The sequence below is a fragment of the Phytophthora sojae genome (assembly GCF_000149755.1).
Source record: "Phytophthora sojae unplaced genomic scaffold PHYSOscaffold_3, whole genome shotgun sequence".
Lineage (NCBI taxonomy): Eukaryota > Oomycota > Peronosporomycetes > Peronosporales > Peronosporaceae > Phytophthora > Phytophthora sojae.
Window position 1 is genome coordinate 10,338,593 of NW_009258117.1, and position 18,887 is coordinate 10,357,479.

General features: G+C 52.7%; 6 protein-coding genes across 6 annotated transcripts; 4 read left to right on the forward strand and 2 right to left on the reverse strand.

The window, feature by feature from the left end:
• The first annotated feature begins 3,812 nt into the window (after positions 1–3,812).
• On the forward strand, positions 3,813–4,498 carry PHYSODRAFT_285757 (hypothetical protein). Its single transcript, XM_009527054.1, has one exon. It carries the CDS (start codon positions 3,829–3,831, stop codon positions 4,336–4,338), a length of 510 nt encoding a protein of 169 aa, XP_009525349.1. The 5' UTR covers positions 3,813–3,828; the 3' UTR covers positions 4,339–4,498.
• A 635-nt stretch (positions 4,499–5,133) lies between these two features.
• Positions 5,134–6,646, reverse strand: PHYSODRAFT_330393 (hypothetical protein; the record flags this gene model as incomplete). The annotated part of the gene is made up of 2 exons (XM_009527055.1): positions 5,134–6,312; positions 6,359–6,646. 2 exons carry the CDS (start codon positions 6,644–6,646, stop codon positions 5,134–5,136), a joined length of 1,467 nt encoding a protein of 488 aa, XP_009525350.1.
• A 1,280-nt stretch (positions 6,647–7,926) lies between these two features.
• Positions 7,927–8,619, forward strand: PHYSODRAFT_435918 (hypothetical protein; the record flags this gene model as incomplete). The annotated part of the gene is made up of 1 exon (XM_009527056.1): positions 7,927–8,619. A coding segment is annotated over one exon (693 nt), but the record flags the coding sequence as incomplete, so codon positions are not given.
• A 1,445-nt stretch (positions 8,620–10,064) lies between these two features.
• Positions 10,065–10,781, forward strand: PHYSODRAFT_492859 (hypothetical protein; the record flags this gene model as incomplete). Its single annotated transcript, XM_009527057.1, has 1 exon — positions 10,065–10,781. A coding segment is annotated over one exon (717 nt), but the record flags the coding sequence as incomplete, so codon positions are not given.
• Positions 10,782–14,254: 3,473 nt separating this feature from the next.
• On the forward strand, positions 14,255–14,761 carry PHYSODRAFT_490726 (hypothetical protein; the record flags this gene model as incomplete). The annotated part of the gene is made up of 2 exons (XM_009527058.1): positions 14,255–14,491; positions 14,543–14,761. The coding sequence occupies 2 exons, from the start codon at positions 14,255–14,257 to the stop codon at positions 14,759–14,761; spliced, it is 456 nt and encodes a 151-aa protein (XP_009525353.1).
• A 2,011-nt stretch (positions 14,762–16,772) lies between these two features.
• PHYSODRAFT_433216 (hypothetical protein) lies at positions 16,773–17,309 on the reverse strand (the record flags this gene model as incomplete). Its single annotated transcript, XM_009527059.1, has 2 exons — positions 16,773–16,994; positions 17,052–17,309. Coding segments are annotated over 2 exons (480 nt in total), but the record flags the coding sequence as incomplete, so codon positions are not given.
• Positions 17,310–18,887: the final 1,578 nt, after the last annotated feature.

Genomic DNA, 18,887 nt, shown 5'->3' on the forward strand with positions numbered 1-18,887 from the left:
TTTTCAGTTGGTGCAGGACGAGGCGAGCAGATACTTATGGGGATTTCAACTGCATCGGAAGCGTGAAGCGACTGAGGTCGTGTTTTCGCATCTGGAATGGCTCGTAGCCCAGGGCCATCGCATTGAAGTGCTCGCGTCTGACAAAGGCCGTGAGCTACTGAACAAAACGATGCTGGCGTTCCTTCAAAAGAATGGAATCGAGTACATCTGGACCAACGCGTATAGTCCTGAGGAAAACGGGCTGGTGGAGAAGATGAATGGAATTGTGTTGGGCCGTGTCAGATGCCTGCTGTCCGCAGCTAACATGCCTAGTGCTTTGTGGGGTGAGGCACTCCGCTTTGTTGTGGAAGTACGCAACATCAGTACTTCCAGTGCCCTCGACGGAGACACGCCGTTCTTCCGCCGATTCGGCTCGAGACCAGATGTATCAAATTTGCGCACGTGGGCCTGTGTCGTGTTCGTGTTCACGCCGAAGGTGCTGCGCAAGAACAAACTGGAGAACCCTGGCAAGCCCGGTCTCTTCCTCGGCTATGCCCAGCACTCAGAGAGTTACCGAGTGTTAAGCATGATAACTGGGGACATACAAGAGGTGCGATCAGTGGACTTCTTTGAGGATTGGACCGTGGAGCACAGCTACGTGGTGAAGCTGCTGTCTAATCGGTACGGCAAAGGCCGATACGTGCTGCCAATGTCGGTACCTTTCGTACACCTGCCTGTTGTGCATCCTGTGATGCACGGAGAGAAAAGGAGTGCAGGTGTTGCGGACTTGCCTAACAGCAGTCGCGCAGATACCGCAGCTGTGCTGTCGTACCGTGGGGCCTTGACTTCAGTGGGAGGACAAAGTGGTGGAGAGATTGCACACGATACTGCTGGTGCTGCGCGCACGGAAGCGGGCGAGGTTGAGGAGAGTACCATTGCATTTGGTGATCCAGCCGATCTGATGGATCAGATGGCAGCGTTTGATGAACTGAGAGCTGATGATAGTGACGTGAAGACGACGAGAACGATGGGTGGAGAGGAGCAGGACCTGCTATATCGTCTCGGACTTCATCTTTCCGACGCTCGACACGGGTTCGCCGACCTAATGTACGGCTTCAAGACTACGAAGTCGAGATCCCAGCAAGTCTAGTGATCCAGGCGGTGCACGAGCTGCTGGAGCCTCTTACTGTAGATGATGCGCTGCAAGCTCCAGACGCAGAGCAATGGATCGAAGCACTGCAGAAAGAGTTTGATGATCTGATGCGCAACCACACCTAGGTGCTGGTCGAGCGTCCGAAAGGGAAGAAGATATTGACCAGCAAGTGGGTCTTTGTTCGGAAGAGAAACCCCAAGGGCGAGGTGATTCGTCACCGTGCGCGTCTAACTATCAAGGGCTGCCAACAACAATTCGGGGTTAACTTCTGGGACACATACGCTCCCGTGGTGTTCTCCGAAGCTGTGAAGCTGGTGCTACTACTGGCGCTGCACTACGACCTGATGTGTGAACACGTCGACTTCGTGACGGCATTTCTAAACGGCCCGATCGGCGATGATGTCGAGATTTACATGGAGATGCCAGAGTACTTCAGCGATGGCTCAGGTCGAGTGTGCAAACTGTTGCGTAGTCTTTATGGTTTGAAACAAGCGCCGCTGATTTGGTACACCACTCTGGATAAGTACTTGCGGTCGTGTGGATTCAAGCGATCGAAGATGGACAATGGTGTGTACTGGCGTGTAGTGGGAGACAGCCCGATCTTTCTCACTGTATTCGTGGACGATATCATAATCGCCGCGACCGCCGCCAACGTCAAGCTCGTCGTGAGCGAGTTGGAGCGGAAGTTCAAGATCAAGGACTTGGGGTCCGTGAACCTCCTGTTGGGCATGGAGATCACGTACATCCCGGGGCAGGCGTTGTGGATCTCACAGCGAGGACACATTGAGAAGATACTGACAAGGTTCAACATGGACAAGTGCCGCCGCCACAAGTGTTGGGCAAGCTCCCGTTGCCAGCAACATCTGATAATGAAGAAGTGAATGATCCTGAAGTGCCTTATCGTGCTATCGTGGGTTGTTTGCAGTACTTGGTGCAGTGGACTAGCCCGGAGCTTGCGAATGCGGTTCGTACGCTCGGCAAGTACTTGAACAAATACACGCAGGAGAACTACGTGATGGCGAAGCGCGTACTGCGGTATCTGCGAGGGACCACTGACTATGGACTAGTGCGGGAGAAGGTGGAGACACCCGACCTGCATTTTGTGGCCTACGCAGATGCAGACCTTGGCAATGAGATGGATGGTCGCTACTCGATCACTGGCTACGTACTACAACTGAATGGCTGCACGTTCGCGTACAAGTCACGCATACAGCGAATTGTGACTGATGATACCTGTTGCGCGGAGTTTGTCGCTGCGAGCGAGTGCTCCATCATGATCGTGTGGGTGCACAACATGTGCAAGCAGTTGAAGCTCCCGCGCCACCAGCCTACCATCCTATACCAAGACAACCAGGCTGCTGTCGTCGTGCTGACCGAGATCAAAGGCAACTACAAGACCAAGAGCGTGGACCTCAAGTATCACAAGGTCAGGGACTACCACGAGCGTGGCGAGTTCGAGGTGCGCTACTGTCCTTCGAAGGACATGCTGGCCGACATCTTTACGAAGCCTTTGGGTCCTACGCTGTTCAACAAGTTTCGGCAACAGCTCAACGTGATCCCGGTGCCGATCGCCATTACAAGTGGCGAAGCTGACAGCCAAGCCTAGTGTGCGTGCTAGTGGACGACAGAGTGTGGCGTTCTCGAAGTGGGAGTGTGGAGATGGCGTGTCGAGCTCCGCCAGCTCAACGCCGTTGACGTTGAACACCTCTGCACCCTGCCGCCATACAAACTGTAGTTTGTCCAGTGAGGCCGTTAGTTGTGTATTACTTGTGTAACCAAGAGGGTTGTCACCTTCGAGGTTTTTCCCCCTCAATCCCAAACATTCTCCGTGGGAAGCGAAGCGTTCTTTCCGTAGTCTACTCTACTCGTGTGCACTTACTCGCTCCGATCTGCCTACCCAGTTCGACACTACAGCCTTGGGATGAATTACCGGCTTCAACATCCATCGCAGGGCCAATTCTCGCGCGGGAAGCTGCGTTTCCGTCCTCGTGGTTGGGCCATTCGCGGATCTGCTCCAAAGTTGGCGTTGTCGCCGGATAGCGACGGCTCACAACGCATTTGAGATCGCAGTGGATCTACGGAAAATACCATTGGCGCACGTGGTCAACACCGCAGACTCGACTGGTCAGGGGCTTAATTGTATTATCGCGCCGCAACCTGCGCGGCCTAGTGCTGTGCTGTCGAGCCGATAGCATCAAAAGACCGGAGCGGGTAACTATTTTACAGTCGCTTAGCAGCTTCACTATATTCTCACCCCAGCTGCATGGAGGACTATGCATGTCTGTCATTTGGTTCAGGACAATTTTGCAGCAAAACCAAGATGGCCGCCTCGCCAGCTGCTGGTCGAGACGCAGAGCATGTGTCCGAGGGTGAGGAGGACTACGTCAAGTTCCTGCAGCCATTCCAGCGCAAACCCAAGAGGTTCAAGAAGGACGGCACGCCCTACAAACCAAGGAAAGGGTGACTGTTCCGTGCCCAACGAGCGCGCGGCCGCATTCAACCTACAGCTCGACGTGCAAGCGCTGCAGCAGGAAATACACAACCTAGCAGCACTGAGAGACGTTCTACATTCCAGCACTCTACTTCAACGTAGCGCGCTTGTGGAGTCCGCGTCTCAGCTGGTGACTGAGTATTTCCACGTCTTCCGTCGAGGGCGACTAACAGACGATCAAGACCAACGAGCATTCGTGCACACAATGATGGACGAGGCCGTCGATGTGGGCAACGGGTTGTACGGGCCTGACGTCGTCTTGGAGCAGATGGAAAGGTACTCGACCTACATGCGCTTCATCCACCTGGCTGGGAAGATTGACACTATGGTCAAAGCTGATGACTCAGTGTTAGTCTCGACCAAGTTTTCAGTGAAGCTGCAAGTCCTTCGCAGCACGATCGAGAAGGTTTTCCCGCACATTATGACGAACGAGTCGGTCGTGGCGCAGTTGATCGGTCAGGAGCTGCTGGTTGAAGGTCGAGCGATGTTTCTCTTCAATGCAGCTGGAAAGTGCTTCAAGCTAAGTGTGGACGCAGACCTTGTTAAGGCCTTCATGATGCTATTAAATGATCTTGACGCAGTGGAGACGCTCCTTGCGCGAGCTCTTATCGCAGACAACGCAATGATTGGTTTTGTTCGGGAGTCTAGCGAGCCTGATGACGAAGAGAAGATGGCTATTACATGTCAGCCTGGTGTGGACAGCGTGACAGCATGACAGCATCTGAGTACTCGCAAAGGAAATGCTGTCGACCTCAGACTGCAGCCGCGTGTAAGACTTCAGTATGTACCTCGCCCTGCAGAGAACGAATCGCCTGTAAGGAAGCAGTGGAGGAGATTGTGGAAGGATATTTCTCAGCGTTTGCATACGGACGCGAAGAGTACGCGGCGAAGGCGAGCTGCGCACCGAGTGCGGCAAGAGCTGCAGCCAGTGTCTGGTGGAGTCCACAGCGGGGTACAGTCTTCGCATCACGTTCTACACCATCCAGTCCGTGTTCCCTCACCTTCACTCCTACCTTCCGCTGCTCAACGCCCTCGTGGGGAACGTAATCGTGGTGCCATCTCGGATCTTGTTCTCAGTTGACAAGAGGGCGGGCGTGATCCGCCGCATCCAAGAGAGCATGGACTTTGGGTCTGCCATGGCTCAACTGCTGCCTGACCGCCGCGAGTGCACGTTTGTGGTCTCTCAGGCACTACTTGCTCAGGACGGGGTGGATGGGAGTAGACTGGAAGCTCGATCTGCGCGTATTCGCCAACCACCTCAGCTTCGGCCACGTCAGTTGAGCACCGGCTTTCATCCCTGAGCCTTTTGTTCAAGCTGATCCTCGTTCCAGGAGCCTTGAAGTGTAAGCTTCTAACCTCATTGTTTGTAGGTTGAGGACGAAGGGGTAAATGTTACATTCGACCATTTTCGGTGTTCGGCTCCTTCAAGCAAATCATTGTACAGTACTGTTAATTCAAGTCGAAGATGTACGCAGAAAATTGGGTTACACTTCGTAATTTGTATTCTCCTTCATGTAGGGATGTCAGCAATGTGCATCGTCCGAGTAATTGGCGCTACTTTCGAGCTGTTTGTCGCTGTATGAGGGGAACGAGACCACTCAGCGCCTTGATCAGTGCTGGAGGTTGGCCGCACCACCTCACTTCGGTAGCTGACGTCATCCAACGCAAGCTTCGCTTTTGACAGCATGAACTGCAACTCTTGCCTATTAGGGACGATCTTGGACACGGCAGTTGCGAAGTCCACCCGCTCTTCAATCCGGCAGATGCGACCTGAATCCACCTCGATAGCGAAGCAAATCTGCGATGGAACCGCCAGCACTTCGCCAACAAGGGCGTCGCACAATTGAGGGTACGCGAGAAGATGCGGGAAGACAGACACGACCGTTGCAGGGGTGATACGCAGCGTGTATCTAGCCGACGAGCTGATTGCACATACACCCACGTGTTGGTGATATTCGACCGAAGCCATAGCCTTCTGGTGAAAGCCCAGCACCGCAAAGCACTCACTCAGCGACCTCCACCTGTCTTCGATGTTCTTGGAGGTCGTCATATTACCATGTGCCGTAGGTTGGACAAATCGATGCAACAGGAAATCGCGCTGCAGGGCACAGCGCGTGCTGTTATCGGCCAGGTAGCCGTTCGCAAAGGCGACATAGTAATTCTCCACAACCTGTAAGCAGGACTTCTGGAAATCTTGCCGCAAAGGTATCAATGGGGCCTGGGACGAAGAGTTCGTAGAAGCCAGCGGAGGCTCTCCGAGAGGTTTCACTGGCTTGTCCTCAATCTCAAGCTCCGAGAGTTCTGGCTCATCGATCATGCCAAGCTGGCAGTTGTCTGCGATCAAAGCATGACGAAACAGCATCTCCACCACCGCTGGGTCCTTCACAATGCTAGCAAAAGCCCCAACAAAGTCCATGTCTCCCTCGAACTTGGAGAACTTGCCCTCCGTAATGTGAGGGAAGATCCTCTCGATCGTGGCGCGCACGACCTGGAAGCGCAGCGTCGAGGTCGCCCTGACCACGATCGAATCCTCGGCTTGGATAATATCATATGAACGCATGGTGATGCGGATCCAGCGGATTAAAGTCGAGTACATGTCCATCTGGTACATCATGTACTCGGGGCCTCGGCAGTCGTTGCCCACGTCAATTTCAGGGTCCACGATGCTGAACATGAACTCGCGTTGGTCCTGGTATCGACCCGCGGTCATGCAGCGCCCCGCCCGACCGGAATACTTGAAGGTACTCCTTCACGAGGTGAAGGAGAGAGCCCTCGGGCGAGTGGCGTTGTTGTAGAACCGTGGCTTGCAGAATGTCCCGTAGAGCGGTCATATTTTGCACTTCCTGCTGCAAGGTCTGTACGTCGAGCTGGAGGTTGAACTCGACGGCGCGTTCGTTGGGGGCGGAGCGGTAGGGCCCCCACCCTTTCCGGGGCTTGTAGGGCGTGCCGTCCTTCTTGAAGCGCTTGGGTTTTCGTCGAATCGTCGGCTGGTACACGCCCAGAGCTGGGGTTTGACTTGACATGCCGATGACGAAGACGACTGAAGCAAGCAAGGGGTCTGGCTGGCGCTCGAGCTTGAGAGGGGGCCGTCGAATCTGCGAATGCACGTGTCTGTCCCCTGGACCTCGACAGCCTGGCGACCATTCGCGGGTAGAGAGAGGAGGCCGGTGAAACCACTGCTGTGCACTGCGGCCACTGTGGCGCAGTGTGGGTGCCTACTGTAACGGCAGGTAGGGCGGTAGGGACTTCCACATATGGGTCGGCGAGCTCACGCAAACAGCAACGTTCCTGTGCAGCAGGAGATTGGATATCGAGGTCGGCAGCCTGGAAGACTGCTGTTTTTCCCATTCATACTGTACTCTAGGATTCCGGCGCTGTACAACGGAATGCCACGAAACTACGCGCGCCGTACGAGGTACAAAGTAGTTTCGGCCTTCTGTCAATAATTCCCGACATTGTTCCCGGTAAACTAAACTTCCGAAGGTGAAAAAGCGTGAATGAAAATGAGTTGACCCTAAGGATCCAAGAGGAACGATGATCAAAACCGAAATCTCTGCGTGATGTGGTAGGATACTTTGCAAACGAACATATATTACAAATATGCAGGAGGAAAAGAGGAACAACATCGTACTCAGACGCATGGCCATCTTGCTTCATCAACTTGTTGCGCAGTGTCTAGACCCGGCTTGTTATCTACACGTACTCAGTTCAGAATGTCAGTGATTCTAACCCTCCTAGAGGCGGCGCCATCTTGGCGCTCTTGAATGTATCGACTCGGTTGAAGGGGTTCCATCTGCGTAGACGCGAGTGCCTGAGCGTACATTGAATGCGGGGGCGTCGACTTGCCCGCGCTCGTTGGGCACGGAGCACTGAGTCTTGCGGCATGGAGTTGGGATCTATCGATGGACTTGAGCACGAAGAGGCGCGAACTCGAATGAGCTCGAGGATGGTGCCGAGGCCAGGCAGGGTGAGGCCGCTGAAACCGCTGCAATGCAAATGGGCCCAGTTGACTTTGCGTCTGCTCGTGCCGCGCACGCGGCTTGCCTTGGACGAAGGTGTCGCCTTGTGAAATGTGTGCAGAGGGTCTGCCGTCTCGTGGTGGTGGGGTCGGTGTCCAGCTTCATAAAAGTGAGCTCGATACTGGAGTCAAGTGAAGGATCTCTCTGACCTCCCGGTGGCGACCTCCCACTCGAAGACCCGCCGCATCCCTCGCACATGGAAGCCCCTGACCAGGTCCCTCCCCCGTGGACGCTGCCCCGAAGCCCCAAACGCTCCAAGAAGGATGGCACGCCGCGCAAGCCTGGGGCCCTACCGCTCCGTGCCCCGAGAGCGCTCCGTGGCCTTCAACCTGACGCTGGACGTGCAGAACCTGCAGCAGGAGGTGCACAACATGGCGGTCCTGCGCGACATCCTACGCACCAAGAGCCTGCTGCAGCGCCACACGCCCGAGGACTCGCTGCTGCATGTGGTGAAGGAGTACTTCCACGTCTTTCGAACTGGCTCAGTGCTCCGGCAGGCGGGGCGCAAGAGGCTCATGGACGAGCAGGACCAAAGCGCGTTCATGCACAGCGTCATGGACGCAGAGGTGGACGTGGGCAATGGACTGCACGGCCCCGACGTCATGATGAACCAGATGACCATGTACTCGACGTTCATCAAGTTCATCCGGCTCACGATGCACTCGTTCGACATTGTCGTGGCGGAAGACTCGGTGGTTATCACGACCAACGCGACGCTGATGTTCCAGATCCTGCGCGCTACCATCGAGATGATCTTCCCCCATATCGTGGCGGAAGAGTGGCTGGTGTCGCAGCTCGTGGGTCGGGAGGTGGAGCCGACCATCGGCATCACGTTTTTCTTCAACCCAGAGGGCAAGTGCTGCAAGTACGAGGTGGACCTCGACTTCGTGGGGGCCTTCACCAGCATTGTTAAGGTCCCTGAGATCGTCAACATGCTGCTTGGTCGCGCGCTGATAGCAGACAACTGCATGTTCGGAGTCATTGATGAAGTCGCTGAGCCAGAGGAAGAGAAGCCCGCAGCAGCTCCTGCGTCGTATGCGAAGACGCTGGAAGACGAGCGCGACGCGTTGGCGAGGCAGATAAATGATCCCCGCAGTAAAAACGGAGCATCCTCGCTCCTGTACGGACGATGGCTCTAGCTTTCCAGCCAGATTTCGAGCCTTTGTCCCAAGACTGGCGGGTTTCTTGTCATGAAGCAGTCGACGCCTACTACGCCGCGTTCGCGAACGGCTACCAAGCCGACGATAAGGCCAACTGCGCGAAGTCGGCGGTGGATCTCCAGCGTGGATTTTTACTGCATCGATTCGTGCCGGAGACAGTGCCTGGCAACAACACGCGCGCTAGGGACGTGGCGGTGCGATGGCGGTCACTAACCGAGTGCTTATCGGTCCTGAAGTTCCACCAGAAAGCAGTCGCCTCAGTGGAGTACGACCGCCAGGCCGACACGTGCACCATCCACTCGTCGGGGAGGTACATTCTCCGCATCGCTCTCTCCACGATGCAGCTCGTATTCCCACACATTCCGACGTATTCGCCGCCGTACAGCTCTCTCTTAGGGAAGGTGCTGAATGTTCCGGCGCAGATCAACTTCTGTGTCGAGATTGACACGGGACGAATCTGCCGCATCGAGGAGCGCATGGATTTCGCCATGGCCATGAGGAAGATCGTCACGAACGCGAAAGATGCGCAGACTGTACTGTCCCAGGCGAAGCTGGCAGTGGATGGTGTGAGCTGCCGAAATGAAGTCGTGGCGTCCTCGTTCGAGCGAGCAGGACTGCAGGCTGGTAGCAATAGGCCTCCAGTAAAGAAGAAGTCAGTCGCTGCACCGCCAAGGACGATGAGTATCAACGACATTCTTAACTGAAGAATAGTGCAATAGCTGCTGTTAGCTGTGTCTTGGATCCGACTGTGAGTTTGTTTCCATTCGGAACCTGGTCATGATGTCTCCTCATGGTGAGGTTATCCTTCTCCCCACCGATGTGTCGCACACAATGTAACGTGCTACGTAAAATATGTATTTTACACCAAATAAAGTCAGTCCGAAATTTTATTTGCATGCGTCCTGAATTCTCTCCTGTCGACCACCGAGAGAAGACCCCCTGCTCAAGTCGCCAAGAGCTCCGCTCGGTCTTGCTCCGCGCACTGCCTGGCCAACTCCTTTGCTCTCCTACTACCGCCCTGACTCAGCTAGCGCCAGCTTCGTCGCCGCGCTGCGCTGCCCACATCAGAGCAGTCGTCGTTTTTTTCTATATTCGTAGCCTTTCAAAACGGTAGGTAAAAATATGTGATTGGATGCTTCCGACGTTAAAAACGTCTGATTGGGTCAAAATGTATACAATACTGAAACGAAGATACTATTTCGAGCGACGAACGGCCTAAACGTTGCCATCATCACTTTACGCAATTGGGGGACGAACGAACAATGGAGCCAACCCCGTTCTTCCGCAAGGTGACCAAGAACAAGGACGGCCGTCCGCGCAAGCAGCGTAAGGGCTGGGGGCGATTCCAGTCGGTGCTGCGCGAGCGCTCGGCCGACTTCAACCTCACCCTGGACGTGCAGAATCTGCGCCAGGAGGTGCAGAACTTGATCACGTTGCGCGATGTCCTGAGCACGCAGTCGCTGGTGCGACGCGACTCGCCCGAGGGCTCGCTCAGTCGCATGGTCAATGAGTACTTCCATGTGTTCCGCAAGGGGGCGGTCCTGCAAGAATCGGGGCGCAAACGACTCGTCGACGACCGCGACCAGCGCGCCTTCATGCACAGCATGATGGACGAGCAGGTGGACGTGGGCAACGGCCTCTGCGGGCCGGAAGTCATGATGGGGCAGATGACGGCGTACACCACGTTTCTCCGTTGGATTTGCATGACGGGGAATGTCGTCGGCATCGTCAAAGCCGACGACTCGGTGCTGGTGTCCGTGAAAGGGTCGTTCGAGTTTCAAGTCATGCGTACCACGATTCAACTCGTGTTCCCGCACATTATGGGCAACGAATGGCTCGTAGCTCAACTGGTGGGTAAAGAGGTGGTAGCGCCCGCGCGCTCGACGTTCCACTTCAACTCCGCTGGAAAGTGCTTCAAGTATGATGTGGACATGGACTTTGTCGGGGCGTTTACGAGTGTTGTGAAGGACCCACTCATTGTGGACATTCTGCTCGGTCGGGCGCTGATTGGGGAAAACGCCATGCTGGGTGTCGTGGAGGAACCTGCAGCTCCCGAAGAGGAAGAGAAGGCGCCTCCTCTTCAACTTGAAACCTACGACGAGTTTGGCGATTTCGATGGACAATCGGACAAAGAGAATCATCGGTCGAATGTTTCCGTTGTACCCGTGGACTCTGTGAGACCAGCGAAAGACTCGAGCTCGAAGGAGTTCTGCCAGCGAATCGTTGACGACTATTTCTCGGTCTTTGCCGGTGGCTACCAGCACCCAGGACGTGCTGGCGCCGTGACGCCTGAGCAAGTATCGCAGCGCGACTTCCTCGCGCAACGATTTGCTCCACAAACGAGAGTTGATCCTGAGGGGGTGACTATCGTTGAGTACGTGGAAGACCGTTGGCGGGCTCTCAGCGAATGCTTCGAAGTGCTGGGCTTCCAGCAGAAGGGGGTGGCGCGCACAGAGTGCGACAACAGGAGCGGAGTGTGCTTAATCAACGTAACGGCGAGATACGTTCTCCGTCTTACCTTCCCCACTATCCGGGCGGTGTTTCCGCACCTGCTCTCCAACTTGCCGCTGCTCGACGCATTGGTGGACAAAGTGATCATGGTGCCATCGGAACTTTTTCTCTCGGTTGAGAGGAGCACGGGTCACATCACGCAAATCGAGGAGGATATGGATTTTGCCGCAGCTTTAAGTGAGCTCCTCCCGGATCGCCAGGAGCTCTCGTTTGTGCTCTCGCAGGCACTGCTCACTCGAGATGGCGTCGCCTGCAACAGACAGGAGCCCTCGTTCACGTTGCAGCCGGAACAGCAAAAGGAGCTCCCCCCGCTGAGCGAGATTCTCGAAAGCCACAAGGAGGACCCTCAAACGCCTCGCCGAACGATGAGCATTGCCGACATTCTCGGGTGAGCAAACGATTGAACTGGTGCGAGTCACAATGATAACCAGCTGAAGGGGTCACCGCACAAAAGTAACCATCGCTTGGCCACCAATCGGAGGTCTGTTTGCATTGCGCTTCACTAGCGAAAATGAAGATAAGAGTGCCAAACTCCACAAGAATTAGTGGGGCACACTAACACCGAATATGATTGAGTCTGAAGTGTGCTCCGGCGAGTCCCTGCCTCGGGCTTTGTCGCCTGTTGTAGGACGCGCGGTGTGAATTGGATCCCCCTCGTTCGACTGATGAGCCAAGTGCCAAGCGATCGTTCTCGTGGCGAGCCTCTCTTGGCAGGGATACGCATACAGTCTCCGCCAGAGAAAGTGCTTCAGCTTGCATAAAAACGCCGAGACTGTGCGCAATTCATAAAGTCTCGCCAGGGTCGGAGACTGTAGCAGCATCGAAAAAGACTTGGTGAAAATTTTGCGTCGTAGGGCGACAATCACACTCAATTTGGCCACTCTGTGCCACACCCGGGGGGTACATGAGTAAATGGACATACTCTAATAGTCACAAATTTTGACTTTAAAAAACTACCCCCTAGCGTTAATCAGTTTCTACATTCCAACAGTAAAGGCTTGGCGTGCTATGTGAATTGTTTTTCGATATTGTGCTAGTGCACACCCAACTCCCAAAAAGGAAAAGACAGGGGAAACATGGGCGGAACGCCATTTGCGGATAATGAGGAAGGTGGCAAATGGCTTGCTGAAACTTAACCAACCTGAATTGCATCCCAAAGGCAGTCTTTGCTGGTAACTGATCACGACTTCGGAGTTACCGTTTGGGGCGAAATAGTAAGGTGCACGATAGTTCAAGTTCATAGATAAATATATATTCTAAACTGACAGGTTAGCAGGCTGAGAACCGAAGCGTAGATTGGCAAGCGCATGCACAGGACTATCAGACACAAACAATTGTCGATTGATGTCTGCAATTCGTTGGGCGTTTTCTCCGCTCCAAAAAATGTAGTCAGCTCCGGGCTACGTTAGCTTCTACGTGGATCGCTTCAAAACTCAGGAATTTGTCAGTTGCTTGTTCTACTACACAGCGAACATTAGCATTTTAGTGTATCACGTTCTACTACACGGCGAACATTAGCATTTTAGTCAGTACAATAGCTAAGATTTTAAAGGGTATTTATTTGAGAGTAGCCACATTGGGGACCCGGTTGGTGGACCCGGGGGGTTTCGCAGTTCGAAGCTAGCTTGTACGGATACCCTTACAGGGAAACGATGTACTCGGGCATCCCCTACGCCTGCTTCACAGCCGCAGCATCTGCCTAATCTACCACGGTACAACCAAGTGTACAAAGTTTGATCGCTTATTTTCAAAGGCATTGCCAGTTCATATACATGTATCGTCACTCCAACGAATCGGTACTTCAACGATTGGGTTTGACAAACCCACCGTGAGGATTCTACCTCCTCCTGCTCGTCGAATGAGGGCTCCACGTATTTAGTTTTAACTTTAGTTCTTTGTAGTTAGTAGAACGGTTATCAACAGCGAGGTGATCAACGTAATCTCCTTCCTTCCTGCTACTGAAATGTGCGCTGATGCCCAGGCAGAATCCTTTATTGTTTAGATTGCAGTGTTGTGCTCGGAAACTTACACGTGACGATAACACAAGAAAAAACGTGCATTCGAATAATTAGCGCTCCCAGGAGGATAACCCGATGAAGCCAGCAATTTGTTTCAAGATTGATGAGTTTAAACTGAGGTCTAGCAGATTTCGATCGCGTGTAGGAGTAGGATACACCGGGTGTTCGTCCTTCGCTTTGACAATGTCCGCCCGGTGCTTCCTCTCGCACAGGAAGCGCGGCGTACAGCGACAACGTAGGAGCATTCAAACTCTGTTTGATAAAACATGGTGCAGCCGCGCACATATTTTGTCCAGGTCGCCTGAAGATCAAACAACAACAAAAACCTGTCAGCTTCGATTCGTCCAAGTGTGATATTGACGGGTTATCTACCCTTCCGCAGAGTGAGTCCGGGACCCGGTCTCTTGTCGATAAGTATCCAGTCGAAGACCCCAGGCAGATAACAGCCATTGCCCCTTTTTAGCCAATAATAGGTCAGTAGCACGCGCAAGTCCTTTCACAGCTCATTGTCTCAGAAGTCTCCCTCAACCTCCCTCGTCGCTCAAAAAACAACATGCGCTGCCACAGAGGCTTCTGGGCCTACGCAGGCGACAAAGGCACCGACATCTCGGATAGCGCTGCACGCTTCGCGCAAGAAGCGCGTATGGGCCAAGCAATGCGGAAGAAAGTGACGTGAATGATGACGATGTGGACCCCCCGAATCGGTTTTTCAGAAAGCGCGTGTCAAAAAATGATCCTCTGATAGTGTGGACCGATCTCAAAGATGACGATCACCCCCGACCAGTGCACGTTTACCCTGTGGATTTGGATAGCTTGCAGACTGGCGCTTGGTAGACCCAAACGCGCTGGATTATTTTATCTGTCGCTATATGGAGCGAGTTAAAGGATTAATTCGCGTATGTGACTCGGAGTTGTACGTATTGATGGAGACTGCACGATTCACGCGAAAGCCGAAACGAAGACGCCGACTGTTGGCTGACCTAGTCGCATTGTTTGACTGGTCGGCCTACCAGTATGTGCTTCTCCCAGTATCGGGTCGCAACCACTACAGCTTTTTGGTAATTGAGAACCCCATCCACCCGGGGCCAACAAAAGTTTATCACGTCAACTCGATGAAAAATGCTCACAGCTCGGCGTATGCTTTTGACGTTCTGCAATGGGTCTTATCAGAGACCCATAAATCCCAAGCAGAATCTTCGGCTCCGTTTGAGTGGAGCACCTTTGTCCATTTGACCAAGCCCCAGCAATCAAATTGCATCGACGGTGGAGTTTGCGTGCTCCATTACATGGATGTGATTTCAAAACACATTGCAGCCGAGAAGCCTGGATCGATCGAGGAGAAGATCGCCGCGTGGACAGGGGGTGATTTCGGCGTCAAGAAGGCAGCAGCATACCGAGCTAAGTTGTATAGGACTATATCTCCAGCTTGATTAATTGTAGCACCCGGTGAGTAGAAACACAATCAACTTCTTTTTAACACGGTTCCGGTTATTGACGTTATGGCTCAATGCAGCAAGTATCGGAATATGTGGTACCGCAAAACATCAGTGCGGTACCTACCACAATACATCACTGCGGTACCGCACTGTAATACTGCTGTACCGCATGCATTGCGGTACCGCGTAGGATCACTGCGGTTCAAACAATACCCACGGGTTAATAGAAAGGAGGAGCGTTCGTCATGTTTTTCTGTGGTTGATACTCGACTGCTTGGCGATATTCTCAAGTGCGACTTGTAGTACTTCATCCTGTATGTATCCAACTAGATTTAGCGTTGCTTCACTGTTCAAACTGTGATTCCTCGCGCGTCATCCGTAGGACTACGGTGAACACATACGTCCGACTATTGACGAGTTCTGAAATATTGCAAGATACGGTTGGCATCGCGGGGCGTGGTCACAATCGTTGGGACTGGGATCGGAGATACTAGTCGTGGAAACGGAGCAGCGAGATACAGCAATAGCTTGGACAGCATCTTTGATCTCGCCCGCATGTTTCGCTATCCAGTTCAGAGATTTGTTATGGGTACGCCGGTACTCCTCCAATACTTGCACGGCTAGATTAGTTGCATCGACGTCAGACACCCGAGCTGACGTCAGAATATCATCTGCAACCGCAGCGACTAAGCTGTAAATTGACCGCCCTCTATTGAAGAACCGTCGTTCGTCCGCACTACACCACTTTGTGCCAAACTGATCCTCGAGATCTCGGACAGCTCTGGCGCCATCTAAGCCGACCGACCATTTTTTCCAGAAGTCCGGCACAGTAGCCACCCCCAGCCGAAGTTTATACTTTGGCCGATCACTTTGCACGTCAATAGCTATCGGCGAAGCTGACGGCACTAGATGAGCGGCATCGCCGTCGCCTTCGCGCCCACCAGATAGAAGCTGAACTTGTACAACAGCAGTGCCGCCTTGCAGAGGTGCCAACACGCGCATTACGTCACTAAGGCTACCTTGAACCGTCCGCATGGTCGAGCAGACTTGAGCTAAAGAACTCTTGAAATCCTGGTGTAGCCCGTCGATTTTGGCGTTTAACACCGGTACAGCTTTCTGAAGACGCTGTTCAGTTGGATCTTCCATTACTTCAACAGCTTGCATAACCTCACTTTTAAATTCCGTGAACTCCCGGGATTGAAATATGCTGTGCTGCCAAATTGGGTGCGTTGGTGCGGATTTCTGCAAAAATACAGCATCCTGGAGGACGACCTTACGGAGATATTGGAGCAACTCGAGAAAACCTCCGGCCGCAAGCAATTGTTCCGCTGTTCCTGAAGCAATGGCCTGTTGCCAAACCTCCACCTGCGGAAATACCATACTCTGCAATGCTAGCGGGGGATCAACAGAAGCTCGGGCAACAAAAAAGCTCCCAATACTCGGTTCAAAATCGGCAAGTGTGCGCATCGCCTGCCTCGGAAGGGATGTGAGGTAACATTTCTCCATTGATTGGCCGTTCCACCGACCCAAACGACGAATCTGGGACTCACTTGCGCCTCCTAAGTCCGCCATACGCGATCCGGATCCGCGGCCAACGTGAGTTTTTGCTTTGCTGTGGACGCCGACATGTTTCAACGCCGCTGTGATAGCTGCATTGTGAACTTTGTACGACATTGGTTTCGTGGGGTGTTTACCTGTTTTCAAGAGCTTTATCGGATACCAGCGCTCTGAAGACGTAAAGTCGGGAAATGCCTCGCCATCCACATGCCAACGCCAAAACAAGTAAAATCCAAGAATTCCATGGGGGCAGATCTCGACATGCTTATTGCGCATACAAGCGCCGACTTCAATGCGCCCCACTTGGTTGGTTTTACCCCATAACCAGAGCCCTGCATGGCGTGTAGCCCTCGTTTTTGAGAACAATCGAGTGTAAGTCTGCCAATTCCATTATTCGCGCCGACTCTCCTCTCATAAGGGCGTATTGGCTCAGTAGAAAAGCAACCAAATTCCGCAAGTTTTTGCCTGAATCGCGTGCCGGTGTCCAGAAATACCGAGCTATCTCCTTAACTTGATCGATTGTCGTATGGCCATCCAGTAGTGTATCAGCTCCACGGTCCTCTAAAAATTTCCGCTTCCTCTCGTCTTCTTCGTACTCTGTCAACTTCAATAGGGTCGTCACAGCTTCGTCTCTGGGGGAGGGATTGCTGTTCACTTTAGCCCGAGATTGCTGCTTCCATAGGTCAACCATCGCAGCAACGTAGGAGTTCACAGTAGAACGTCCGACGGTTTCAATTCTGTCGCTGGGTGTACTTCCACTCTTGTGGCGCTTGGTCCGGCCAATTACGCGCTCTTGTAGGAAGAGATGGAGCTTCTCACCAGTAACTGTAAACCGGGTCAGGTTATTAAATGCTGCTCCTTTTTCCGAGCACCAGTCTAAGAACTCCTGCTGCCGACTGCTGTATGCTCTCTGCGTGTTCTTAGGTCGAAGTGTAGTGGCCTTCTCGTAGGTCCGCTGGACAGACTCCTTCAGGGCGACCTGCATTCGAGTCTCTGCCTCCGTGCTGCTCATTGTTCCAAGCTGTCCCCTGCACTCGTGTCTCTTCTTTCCGTGCTGGCTTGGCGCCCCTCTAGCGGCTTGGCCCCTAGCCGCAACGTTAGACGTAATTTTGCCCAACCAGCATCTAGAAGACCCCTCGTCAAATAAACAGATATTTCACCCCCAAAACGTGAGATAACTACAATGATTTGACGAAAGCCACCAGTGCTGACTGGTACCCCAGTGGTGATAATGTCATTTATCAAGTATTAATCTGAAGGTACTGTATGCATGTAGCATTAGGATGATCTGAACTAATATCGGTAACAATGTACTTTGAACTTGTTTTGACAAGAACAGGATCAAGTCGTAGATCATTCTACACCACCAGTTCGGTGGATCTCTGCGGGTCGTTTTGTAGTCTCACACAAGACAAGCTTAAATCATCCTAGTCTTCATAGATAAATGCCTAAGCTAGTGCAGCTAGCTTTTAGCTTTTTTTCCGGAGAAGACGTACCACCAGGTGCAGCTCTTTTTGAGTCTCCGCTGAATGAATTCGTTCGTCACCGTATAGGACGTCACTGCATTGCCGGCGGATAGAGTTGGGTTCAGATTAAAAAAATTGTTGAACGAAAAAAATCGAGCTATACTTCCTATCTTGGATCGAACAACCTAGGGCTTTTAAGTAGTTTTTTGCAATGTTTTAGTGGAATGTTTTATCTAATCCATCCGGATTAATTCCAGTGAGTGGGGGGATTCATACAATATCAGCCCACCGACAGTTTATGTCACGGCAAACTCAGCTGACCACACGATTTTCAATATCTCTCTCTGAGAAACTATGCATGCAGAAGAAAATCTGTGTCTGAAAGAGGAGGGTATCTCCAGCGGTGAGGTCTTATCCTAAGACGTAACAGGGTCTTTGAGACCACAATTTTACAGTTGAGACCCGCGCAGACCGACTTACTCCCCCCCCCAGCGGTGAGTTCTAAAAGCGAGTCTTATAAGTGTATCCACGCTTTGAAAATCGCATTCACTTTTGGTGCAATCATTTGAGTACGGCGACTCTTCAGTTTTGTATTGGTGGCATTATGATTGGGGTCTTATTTTAAGGCTCGGAAGCCAATCTATAGGTCCCAGTGAAGTTAAAACCTGCAATAGGACCTGCCGCCGGGAGTCTTAAGTCTCGGCCAAGTCTTAACACCGTTACTTTTAGGATAAAACCGCGATTGAGACCAACCGCTGGAGATGCTCTAACAGATCGAATCGGTAATTTTACCGCTAATGGAATGGGCGCCTACCAAAAATAGAAATCACCCGACATAGATGCAGCAGATATGACAGGTCTTAAACGGAGCATACATCTCGTGAGACGTAAAAATGGTCTCAATAAACAGCCCTAACCCTAGACTTATATCCTGTAGCCATCATAAAAAATAATGTTGAAATTTGTATGGATTATGTTGACCATCACTCTGCAGGCATATCGGCGACATAACTCATCTTGTGCGCCTCCAGCTTCAACCTCTCACTTTCGAAAAATCACGGCCAAGTGACTAGCGCCTGGAAGCGCTGCAGTCAGCA